The sequence below is a fragment of the Cibotium barometz genome, chromosome 65, assembly GCF_041138505.1.
Source record: "Cibotium barometz isolate CiBa-2024 chromosome 65, ASM4113850v1, whole genome shotgun sequence".
Lineage (NCBI taxonomy): Eukaryota > Viridiplantae > Streptophyta > Polypodiopsida > Cyatheales > Cibotiaceae > Cibotium > Cibotium barometz.
In genome coordinates, this window is record NC_141110.1 from 13,427,488 (window position 1) to 13,439,231 (window position 11,744).

The following is an 11,744-nucleotide window of genomic DNA, read 5'->3' on the forward strand; positions in this document are numbered from 1 at the left end:
TTTAGGTGCTTCCAAATGGTTTATAAATTTGGCTATATCATCCCAGTTTTGGAAGGCCTCATAGCACCTGCCTGTTGTGCCAATCGCGCGCCAAATTCTACATGCATTTGTGAGAGCAGTTGTTTTCTAGGCACTCGGGCTCTTCTTCCCTAGTTCTTCTTACAGCTTTCATTGCATATCTTCCCACGCCCTCTTCTCTCTTTTGGCCTAGCTTTGGAAATCTTGAAGCATCTTATCTCTGGACTATATTTCCTCAGTGTGGGCCTTTTTCATGGCATCCATCTGTTGTGCTTTCTTCCTGATGTCATCATTTGCCATCTCGTCAATGTCACCTTTAGCGCTTTTAAGCCTATCTTCCTCCTTTGCCTCTGATCACCCTTGTGGGTGTGGCCACTTCCACCTCTTTCTTCAGTGCTGCCTTGACGGTCTTGCCATCGTGCTTTTGTTGTTCTTTGTATTCTTTGATGAGCACTTCCAGCTCCTCTATCTGGACCCGTAGAACTGCCTCATTAGAGAGAGAGAGCCCTTCTATGTGTGGGAGAGTGTAAGAAGAGAGAGGGAGTGTGTGCATATGTGTGTGTGTGTGTGTGTGTGTGTGTGTGTGAGAGAGAGAGAGAGAGAGAGAGAGAGAGAGAGAGAGAGAGAGAGAGAGAAAGAGAGCAGGTGTGTATATGTGTGTGCATGTGAGAGAGAGAGAGAGAGAGAGAGTTTTAACATTTGAGAGTGTGTGTACGTGACTGTGTGTACATGACAGAGAGAGGGAGAGGGTCATGTGCATGTGCATGTGTGTGTGTGTGAGAGAGAGAGAGATGGTTGTAGAGAGGGAATAGTTCTTTTCTGGAACCTTGGTCGGCCGCAGCAATGCGTGGGTGCAATACTAGTTATATATTAATAAATAGGTTTGCGAGTGTGTGGGAGAGAACATGTGCGAGCTTTAGTGGGCAACACTGCCATGGTAAACACTTGACATGTAGACGGAGTGAGAGATTGAGTAGCCGGATCCTACGTGGGAGCCTGGGAGGTGGCCATTGGCAGACTACAGTGCATGAGGGACAGTCGAGGCCCGTAATGAAGCGTGATAAGATCGTCATGCAAGGGGGCCGCTCTCTCTTCTTGCTGAGGGGATGCCATGTGGTAGCTCAAACTTGCTGAGGGGCTGCCATGTGGCACCTTTCCTTTAAGAGATGTATAAAGCCTTGGCCATTGGGTGAACCTCCTTTGCCTAGCCTATACACACATCAAAATAGTAGCACATAGGAGACAAACTCGCGACTTCCTAACATGGAAAGATCTCTTAACATGTGCATTAGGGAGTTCTCATTATATGTACATAATTTCTTTCTTGTATAATCAATAGTGCTCCTTCTCTCTCACATTACCCCCCTTGCATGTCAACTTTCTTGAGAATTGGCTCTCTAAAAACGCATGGAATCTAAGTATATTTTTTAAAATATATTTTTAAACCTTTGAGACGACTCACAAAAAACACAAAAATGATGAATCGTATTTCCGTTTTCCCTTTCTCCCTTTGAGACAACACCCCCCCCCCCCCCCCCCGAAGATATTGAGATAAATGGTAGTGTTGAATCCTTAAGCATTCTAGATTAAAATGCTTTTGTTTGGTGTTCTTTCGACTTTAATATGATTGAAGATGCTATCATTGTATATCTCATCTCCACCACTATAAAAAACTCTATGCATTTATAAGATGTAGTCTACACCATTAAATAAGGAGTGCACTAGTTGAAGGCATTGTCGTGTTTATTTATTTTTTAAACAAATTTGCCCTTATTTTCCTAGTCATGATGTTGTGACAAGATATGTGTATTTGATATAATAATTAATAGTGTTATGGATAAGTGTTTTTATGTTAGCTTGCATACTTGGATACTTTTTACTATTTCTAGATGAACAGAGAAAAGAGAGAGAGATGTCCATAAAATAATGCTTTGTGCATATATATATGTATGAAGATATACATAGATCCTCGGGCCCAGACCACTTTGAAGTTTGGGTAGCATAATATGAAAACTAGTCATTTTTTTTCTTGGAAACAAGATCCTTCTATTATAAAGGGGCACCCATGAGAAGGGATTTGAAATTTGGGGGGGGGGGGGAGGAGGGGGGTCATAAATGATAGATCCATCCTAGCGTCACAACTTGTGAGGAAGAATACCATCTCTCTACCTGTGGGTGGGGCCTACAATCTCAAAGAAATCCCCAGTGAGACTCTATCTCTAACTTGGGTCCAGAAGGAAGATATGGCATGGTATCTATACTCCACCCTCCGCTCCTCTATGGATCCGAGCTCTGTGCGGGTGGCAACTAGTTGACCCTCAATCCATGGGCTATCTGGGGAGCTCTTTTGAAGTCACTAAAGAGAAGCAAGATCCCGGTGAATGCTCCTCTCCTACTCATAGAATCCAACCAATCTTCTCTGTGTTGCCTCCTTCAATAAACTGATAATCTCCCCAAGGCTTGCATCCGTGCCTATGGTGGAACTTGAGAGAAAATCTAGCCCCTCCCATATCTGCTCTATCCAACTACATATCTCGGAGTCCTATATGACATTGTCAGAGATCCTAGTGCTCAAGTATCTCTCATGTCTCTAGGGATCCTCCGGGGACAAAATAACCAGAGCATCATTGGAGAAAGTAGTGCTTGCCAAGATACCAAATCATGCCCCCATGACGTTTAAAGTCCTCGTGGAAGCCTCAGTACAATCTTAGAAAGGGAAAACCATGGCCCACACTTAAGAGTTATAAGTGAACTAGAACATCAAGTAAACTAGGAGATGAAGGACTGTGAAGTAAACTAGAACGGAATATAGTACACTAGGACCAAATGTTTACTTATACATCACAAGAGGTAAACAATGGATTGGGAGGTCTTCTTGGTAGTAATTTATATCTCTCATAGAGGGTACCCCTCTCTTCATCCCTCCTCAAAGGATTTTGCATCTTAATCTCACCTTTAGAGACCAAGATCATGACATCAAGGGTCTTCTTATCACACATGGAGACTCTATGCTAATGGGGAAACTTCTTGGAGTCATCCTTCTTGAGTCGAGTCTACAATTTGGAAGACAATATTCATTCTTAGTGGTTGAAAGGAACGACATAAAATTATAAATGTGTCATAAGATACATGAACTGAACTCTTCATACCTTGCAACACTTTCTTATGCAATCCTCGTCTTCACCCATGGATTGTGTCTCTTCTTGTTTTGCTTGAGCCTGATGTCTTTTACAATGAGCATCTATGCCATTATAAAAACAAAGGGACACCATGGGGATGTTTAGTACATCATACCCTATATGGTGAGAAGACATTGTATTTTCGCCTCGTTGATTGTCTTAATGGTGCCATCGGAGCATCTGTCACCTCACTAAAATGGTCTCTCTACATTATAAAGAAAGTCATTCATAAACATATGGCATGACGGGTTTTATAAAACACACAATGCACATTAATTTTGAGCCTCACATACTGGAGTATGAGGTTCTTGGCCATTGTTTGTGCTCTCATTCCTTCTTGATGGCTTGTCTAAACTTCCTTCACCACACCGAACTCGTCTCTACAATACATGTGTTAGCTTCACGAAACCTTAAATGATTACTATAGATTAAGATTAATTTCCCAGTCATGGTGATAAAAGGAAGATGACTTACATGTTTTTCATACCCTTCTTTTATTCTATTCTCTATGGCTTTGAGACGGCGATCCTTCGACGCCATGTACTCACTCATTACCCTCTCAATCCATTCATCAATGAACTTTTCCTTGCTTAGGACCCTAAACTGTGAGGAGGTAGATTCCCAAGCCTTTTCTGCCTTTTGTAGTTGCGTGTTCTCAAACTTTTTTCTGTTCTCAAACTTGCGATCCAAGTTTGAGAATCGTGCTTGTGTCTACTTTTAGCATGCAATGGGAGGCATGCCACAATCTTGAGCACTCGTCAGACGATCGACCTTCTGCCGAGGTATATCAATCACTATGACTACTTTCAAATGGCTCATCATGTGGAATCTTTTTATATAATTTTTCTCCCTTTCTGGGACATGAATCTGATGCTCTACATTGCTGAGCAAGCTTTCCACTGTCAAGAGTGATCTCAATATAGGGTAGGACATGTAGCCCAGTTATTCCCATCTAGTATGCACGCATCAGTATTAGCCACTCACATGAATTCATTTAACCCAATATATTAGCTCTATTCAACTCGCATTTTATCTCAAACTCACTTCCAATGAATAAAATATATTATGTTTATTCAAGTCTCATTTTATCTCAAACAATGGTGTGTAAGTCATTCTCGCTTCCAATCAATAAAATATGTTTACCTTTCAATATAATATCACAAACCCTTAACCATGAATTAGGGTTTAAGCAAAGGCACCAAGCCCACAAATAAAAGACAATATGCGTAAGTAAACTAGGACTGTGCACAGTAAACTAGGACTGTAAATCCCATAGGTAAGTAAACTAGGACTGTGCACATTAAACTAGGATATAGTCATGAGCATACATACTCATGTAAATCCCATAGGTAAGAGCTCAAATAGGCATCATGGCCTAGTTTAATTAACAATATATTGTTAACTTCTCAACTTTGATGTTTTTTAACCAAAAAATCGAATGTGTTTTTAAAAATCTATGTTTTGCAAGCTTACATGTGGCACCCATACACCAACATGACAATGATGTGGGGTGTAACAATCTATGTTTTGCAAGCTTACATGTGGCACCCATACACCAACATGACAATGATGTGGGGTGCATAGCCACCATTACACCCTTCCCCCTCTCTCTCTCCCTCCCTCTGTCTACGCTCTACCACATAGTGAACTCAAAGATGGCAATGCAACAACATGCATATGCATGAAAAGCAGGCAAGCTGGAGACTAACTTTTGATGCGGCATCTCTTCTTGCTTGACGACCACGACGGAAGGGGGGTGGAGAGGGGGGCAATGGGTGAAACGGTAGCCCCTGTTGCACGTGTGGATAGACAGGGAGGCGGAGATGGCTCTAGTGGCGGCGAACCTAGGGGCGGAATCGGGTGGGTGGATTTGTGGCTGCCTCTGTCGGGATGACACCATGGTGACCGTTGGTGAGGCTCAAGCGGGATTGGGTAGCGCTGGCAAGAGGGCCAGGCGGGTAGGCGGTGGACCCCGTAGTGGTATCAGGACGTTGATGCGTCGGCAATCAGAGACGACAACGATCAACATCGGAGGATGGCCGACGACTAGGACTATATCATCGAAAGACGATTTAGAGAAACGGACGGCAGCTCGGGCGGTGACAGGGCGCTGCGCAGAGGGCGAGGCACTGGCCGTGCACCGTAAACTGGGCCGCAGCACGCGAGGGGGGTCACCTAACCCCACCCCCTTTCACACAGGCCACGTGGCGCCCGAGCCACGGGCGGCCACCTTACTCATCAGCCCAAATTTGTCCCACCCGGTGCTTTGCTCATCGGCCCGCCCTCCCGCCTGCATCAACGGCCCACGCCGTGTGATTTGATCTTCCCTACCATGGCCGTTGCAACATCCCAACTGAGGAGCCTTCTAAAGGCCCCGTGGGATATAGTCCTGAGGGTGAGCCAACCCTCCTTTAGTACAGCGAGAAGTTGGTGGTGGAACTGAATGCTTGCCGGGATTCATACCAAGGTCGGCGCCTGTCACCCTACCTACTCCCTGTTTCTCCACCTTTATATATGCCCCGTGCATCTAGCTCACCGCTCATCAGTGTGAGGCGTGGGATTCTTGGGATTTCTATCCGACCTCACATGGTGCTCTCGAGGTATGCTTGGGTGTCCCGAATTCTTTGCATCTATATGGGAGTACCTTGAGGTGGAGTAATGTGGCCTAGCCCGACCTCTCCTACCTACGATTAGATACAAGACGGCTTGTGGGCAAGGGATCCCGTGCCTCGGACACCCGCAAGTTATTTTCTCTCATCACTCTTGTGATCCCGTTGTATTCTCGTCGCTTGACGGCATTTGATCAATATAAGTTTTTGGGTTGGAAGCCCGTTTTTGAGTGATACCGTTTTCCATTGCCGGTTGCACGTTTTTGGTCATAACTCTCTCATACGAACTCCGTTTTCGGAGTTCTAGTACTCAAAACGACCCGCTCGTCGATAACTCTCTCATACGAACTCCGTTTTCGGAGTTCTAGTACTCAAAACGACCGGCTCGTCGACGAGCCGGTCGTTTTGAGTACTAGAACTCCGAAAACGGAGTTCGTATGAGAGAGTTATGACCAAAAACGTGCAACCGGCAATGGAAAACGGTATCACTCAAAAACGGGCTTCCAACCCAAAAACTTATATTGATCAAATGCCGTCAAGCGACGAGAATACAACGGGATCACAAGAGTGATGAGAGAAAATAACTTGCGGGTGTCCGAGGCACGGGATCCCTTGCCCACAAGCCGTCTTGTATCTAATCGTAGGTAGGAGAGGTCGGGCTAGGCCACATTACTCCACCTCAAGGTACTCCCATATAGATGCAAAGAATTCGGGACACCCAAGCATACCTTGAGAGCATCATGTGAGGCCGGATAGAAATCCCAAGAATCCCACGCCTCACAATCAGAGCTGATACATTACATAATCTTTGCCTGCTAAGCTACATCAACGCATCTATAACACAGAGTGCTCAATGGCTCGCTGTATCATGAACAATGCTCCTCCTGGCCTTGCTGGTGGCCTGTGCTACTTTGCCTCAGATGCAGGCGGCCATCAGCTGTGGTACTGTGTCCTCGGACCTCAGCCCTTGCCTCCCCTACCTCGAAGGTACAGCCGCCGCTCCTTCAGCCGGCTGTTGCGGTGGAGTGAAGAGCCTCTATTCTGCAACTGCGGGCTCGCGGCCTGACAGGATTACCGCCTGCAACTGCATCAAGTCCTTGGCGGCTGCCATTGGCAGCAAGCTCAAACAGGCCAACGTCGGGAGCCTCCCTGGCAAATGCGGTGTGTCCCTCGGATACACCCCCAGCACCAGCATCAATTGCGCCACGTAAGCTTCTTTTTCCCCTGTAATTGCGCGCTCTCTCTCTCTCTCTCTCTCTCCTGCTTTTTAACTCTGTATGTCTGTGCGTTGCAGGATTCCCTGAAGCAACCTCACTCCACCCTGCTGTACCATGGACGACATCGCCATCGTCAGTGGTCACTACTTAGTACTCTAGCTTAGCTCGCCATAGCTTAGCTAGCATGTGCGCGTAGCTGCCTGCGTACATGTTACAATAATGTCGTTTTGCATAGCTACTGTTGCCTATGCAAGCACCAACCATATCTTTTTATGTACGGGCCATAAATAAAATTTACTCCGTCCCTTAGTACAGACAACATGACAATGGACATAGCAGTTAGCACGTATACTTGATAGTATATATAAATATATTGTAGGGAAATAATTCCCTCTCCTCTCTCTCTCTCACTCTCTCTCTCTCTCTCTCTCTCTCACACACACACACACACACACACAAACCCCGTACACACACACTTGCATACATTGGTGCTCACACACACTGAGAGAGCGTGCTGAGATATTACATGTGTATGTGTGTGTATAAGAGATCATTTATGTATATGCTCGTGAGAGAGAACATTAAGAAATTGAAAAAAGGAGAATATATCTAAGGGTTTTTTTTAAAAGTAAAAACAGAAGAATATATTAAAAAAGGTGAAATTACAGCGCCCCATGAGGAAGGTCCATGGGGGGACCCTGAAGACAGCTAAATAGCTAAATAAGGGATTTAGCTACAAACCCAGAAGCACTTAAAATTGGAAATATAGAGACCGATGGCCCACATCCGGTCTTTTTGAGTGTGAGAGAGAATATTAAGAAATTGAAAATAGATCTCTAAGGGTTTATTGAAAAAAGTGCATCCACATCAAGCCTTTGTTAAAACTAGTCATCTTAACCATGCTCAGTATTCTCCAACCTCTAAATTCAAATTCTACTCCAACCTCCTCTTCCTCTTCTCGAACCTCAAAATTCATGTCACGAGGCAGCTTTGTGAGACTCTTTCTTAAGATAAGATAGAAACGTCTGAATCCACATGAGTCCATAATTGTTGTAATGTCTAGACCATTATTTCACCAACTCCCTTGACTTGTCGCATCAAGTAACGAATGGATTTCTAATTGACCACAATGTCCTAAGAGGACAAAATGCTAGCCTAATTTTTACCCTTCAAATGAATATTGGGGCTGTACAACGTCATTGTCACCATATATATGCTACACACTTGTTGATTTTTAATGGTCGCCTTGCTCATCAAAAGTTTATTTTTTTTTAAAACTATTCGGACACTTATGAAGAAATTAGTGTATTTTTGAGTCAATGCATATTAGGGCTCATGCATGATTCATAGTTCTTCTAGAGCAAAGGATGAGTTGAGATTGATTTTTTCCTTGCAAATATTTAATCCGAAGTCTTTACATAAAGATTCCTCACAAAGAGTTAATGTGTAAGTCAATGCGTTATGATTGCATTTCATTCACCCTTGTAAATTATATGGGAATAAGCAATCTAATTATTCTTGTGTAAAGTCATGATAATATGATTGCATATAATTTGTTCTTATGCATATACTTGGAATAAGGAGTTTAATTAGTCTCCTATCATTGTGATGCAAGCTTAATGAAGATGCAATCATAATTGCATATAATTTGTTCTTATGCATATACTTGGAATAAGTTTAATTCATCTTGTATCATTTTGTGATGCAAGCTTAATGAAGATGTAATTTTTACAACTGATCTCAAACATTACTTGTTTTATACAAGTTAATACAACTAGATTGTGTTCTTGTGATGATGAACACTTTTTGGAGGATTTTTCCTAGTCCAAGAGGCACCCAATTGAGAATATTAGATGAACAAAGAGTATTAATCATAAGAGGGTTTGGTATCCTTCGACTTTATTTGTTCTTAGACGTATAGTGTAATTGGTACCCGTGATTCTTTCAGAATATGTTTATAAACACCATTTTTATCCTATTATGTTGTGTTTCAAATAATGAATCCAATCTTTGGATTGTTCTTTGGATAGGCTTGTTAGAGGTGCAAATCTCGCATGGGTAGTAGAGATTACAACATGAGAAAACAGATGCCAAGTACTCCCATGTGTAAAAGGCTATAAAGGGACCCGTTTTACCTTCAACTCTCCTAAGCTTGTCTTTTATGGAAGACTACATGGCTAATTAGGTAGAGTGGGGACTTGCCTTAGCATGCAACAACATCATTAAGAAGCTAACGAATAAAACATCTAAAGTAAGCCCATTTCCAAAACATTTTGACGAAGACACATTTCACACATTTTCATCATTGTGAACTTATATACGTATATAAGAATTTCAATGTATTTATAGCATGGTTAAAAATTTAAGTGGCTAGAAAAAGTTATACCATCTACGAAAGTACCTAAATGATGATTATGGAAAAATGTCTAATAACTTTATTGGTAGTGGATTTTAAGTGTCCAAAAACACACTAATTTCTTAAAGAGTATATATATATCTAGCAAAGTATATACTATATGTGTATATATATAAAGCACCTTAGAGTGCTTTAAAGAAACTACATCAATTAAAGTTATACTATGTGTGTATATATAATATGGTTTACATTAAATAAACAAATAATGTTGTGGAAATTTATTTTACTATTTAGAAAAATGTGTACATTTTTTACTAATTCAGTGAATGGTTTAAAAAAAACAAAAGTACCACCCACGTTAAAGTTGTCATTCTTGTGATAATTATCAAGATCATGGAACTCAACAGTTATAAATTTTACCTACTCATTTTATTATGGCTAATACAATAAATAAATAAAAATATTTATATCTTCAATAATATTCATTCATTAATATAATATTTAATTGGCATCATGGGCGCTTTACTTCATGACTTGTGGTTACCATTAATGAGACTACAATTTCACAAGAAAAAATGTTGATATCTTCAATAGTATTCATTCATTAATATAACATTTAATTGGCATGGGCGCTTTACTTCATGACTTGTGGTTACCATTAATCAGACTACAATTTCACAATTGTTGAAGGTGCTACATATCATGAAGACTATGTTGCTCACAAATGAAAAAAGATCACGCTCTATTAAATTTTTAAAAAAGATTAACGTTGTAAAAGTCTTCATATAGGAAATTTTCAAGCACATTTCAGATCAATGAGGGTTCCCTTTCTATTTATTAGTTATTTGTAACTAAATCAAATGATGTCAATTTTGAGGTCCCTTTTTAATGAGAAGAGAACTTGGCATGTTTAATTTAGATAATAAAATTTGGAAGAAAGTTCATTATTTGTGGAGTGAAACTAGGGGTTGATGAAGGAACTTAAAAACTTGTTAAAGATACAAATAGAGTTACTAAAAAGCAACTATCCACAAATAGTTTATTAAAATGTAGTTTTGGCTTGGTGAATAAGATACATTAGGTTGATGAATTACCTTCTTGATATGATGGAAATCAACTTCCGTTCATGGAACCTAGGTGTAGGAGTTAAGGGGTAGAGAACAAGTTTGATTGGCATGTTTCGACAGATGAAATAACAAGCAACATTTCAAGCTTCAAGTGAGTGGTTAGATTCAGAATAGGTGGTGGTTACTTGTAATGTAATAATTTAGAGTGCCTTGGGGTCAAAATATCATGTGAGAAGAATGTACATCATTGGCAAGGACACCTGGCTAGAATATGCCTAGATGGAATCCTTGGAGTTTATAGCACCAACAAGAGAGAGAGAGAGAGAGAGAGAGAGAGAGAGAGAGGGTGATAGACATGCCCTATCTCTTAGGCAAGAAGGAAGCACATGCACACCATTTTCAAGAAGAAGATTGCAATAGGTAGTACATGCAAAAATGATCTACCCAGGGCACCTTTGAGATCAAGCAAAGGTCAACTAGACATAGAGATGATAGTCACCATCTATGAGGGCATGAGAGTCCAAGAAGGCAGAGAATACAAAAGAGCTGCAACAAGCTTCTTAACAAAAACATCATTAGTTTTGACAACAAATTTAAAAACCTTGTTAGTTATGTTGATGTTAAAAAACCTTGCTAGCTTCAATGACTAATTTAAACTTTTCATCATAAACTTCATGGAATTAGACCTTCTTGAAAGGCATCGTAAATACCATTCTTTTTTAAGCAAGGAGTTCTTGACATCTCAATTATTGAAGTTTTTTGTTGACCTATACAATGAGGGCCATATGTACTCAAATTGAACTTGTTTTTGTCAAAACCAACGTTTGCATCAGTTTCCACATGCAACTCCCATTGTTTTGTAATTGATGATTGATGAGTACTAGGAAATTATCATGTTGACATTTTTAATATCTTGTGTCGTGTACCAACAATGGGATGAGGTTTCTTGTCTTAGACTAGAAGTTTTGCAAGCTTGAGCTCACAAAATTCTACTTTTCTCCATGCTCCATAATTTGAAATTTCTAGTAAATTAGTCTTCAACTTCCAAGTGGATTCAAAAAGTTCCAAAATCTTGATTTTTTTCTAAAATTATTAAATTTTTCTTTGATGGTGATGATGATGAGGATGGCATGTCAGATGGGAATCTTTTGCAACATGGTGATTTTCCTTTTGATAGAATTTATGTGATGTAAATGTTCTCTCTAGCCAGTAGGCATTTCTTTGATTGATGATTTGACTGGACTTTTATGGATGGTATGTTCATTTTGCAATCATGTAATGGATGGTATGGTTTAGTT

General features: G+C 40.8%; 1 protein-coding gene across 1 annotated transcript; it reads left to right on the plus strand.

The window, feature by feature from the left end:
- The first annotated feature begins 6,587 nt into the window (after positions 1–6,587).
- On the plus strand, positions 6,588–7,337 carry LOC147602944 (non-specific lipid-transfer protein 4-like). Its single transcript, XM_086797294.1, has 2 exons — positions 6,588–7,013; positions 7,101–7,337. Exons 1-2 carry the CDS (start codon positions 6,682–6,684, stop codon positions 7,108–7,110), a joined length of 342 nt encoding a protein of 113 aa, XP_086653420.1. The 5' UTR covers positions 6,588–6,681; the 3' UTR covers positions 7,111–7,337.
- The last annotated feature ends 4,407 nt before the right edge of the window (positions 7,338–11,744 follow it).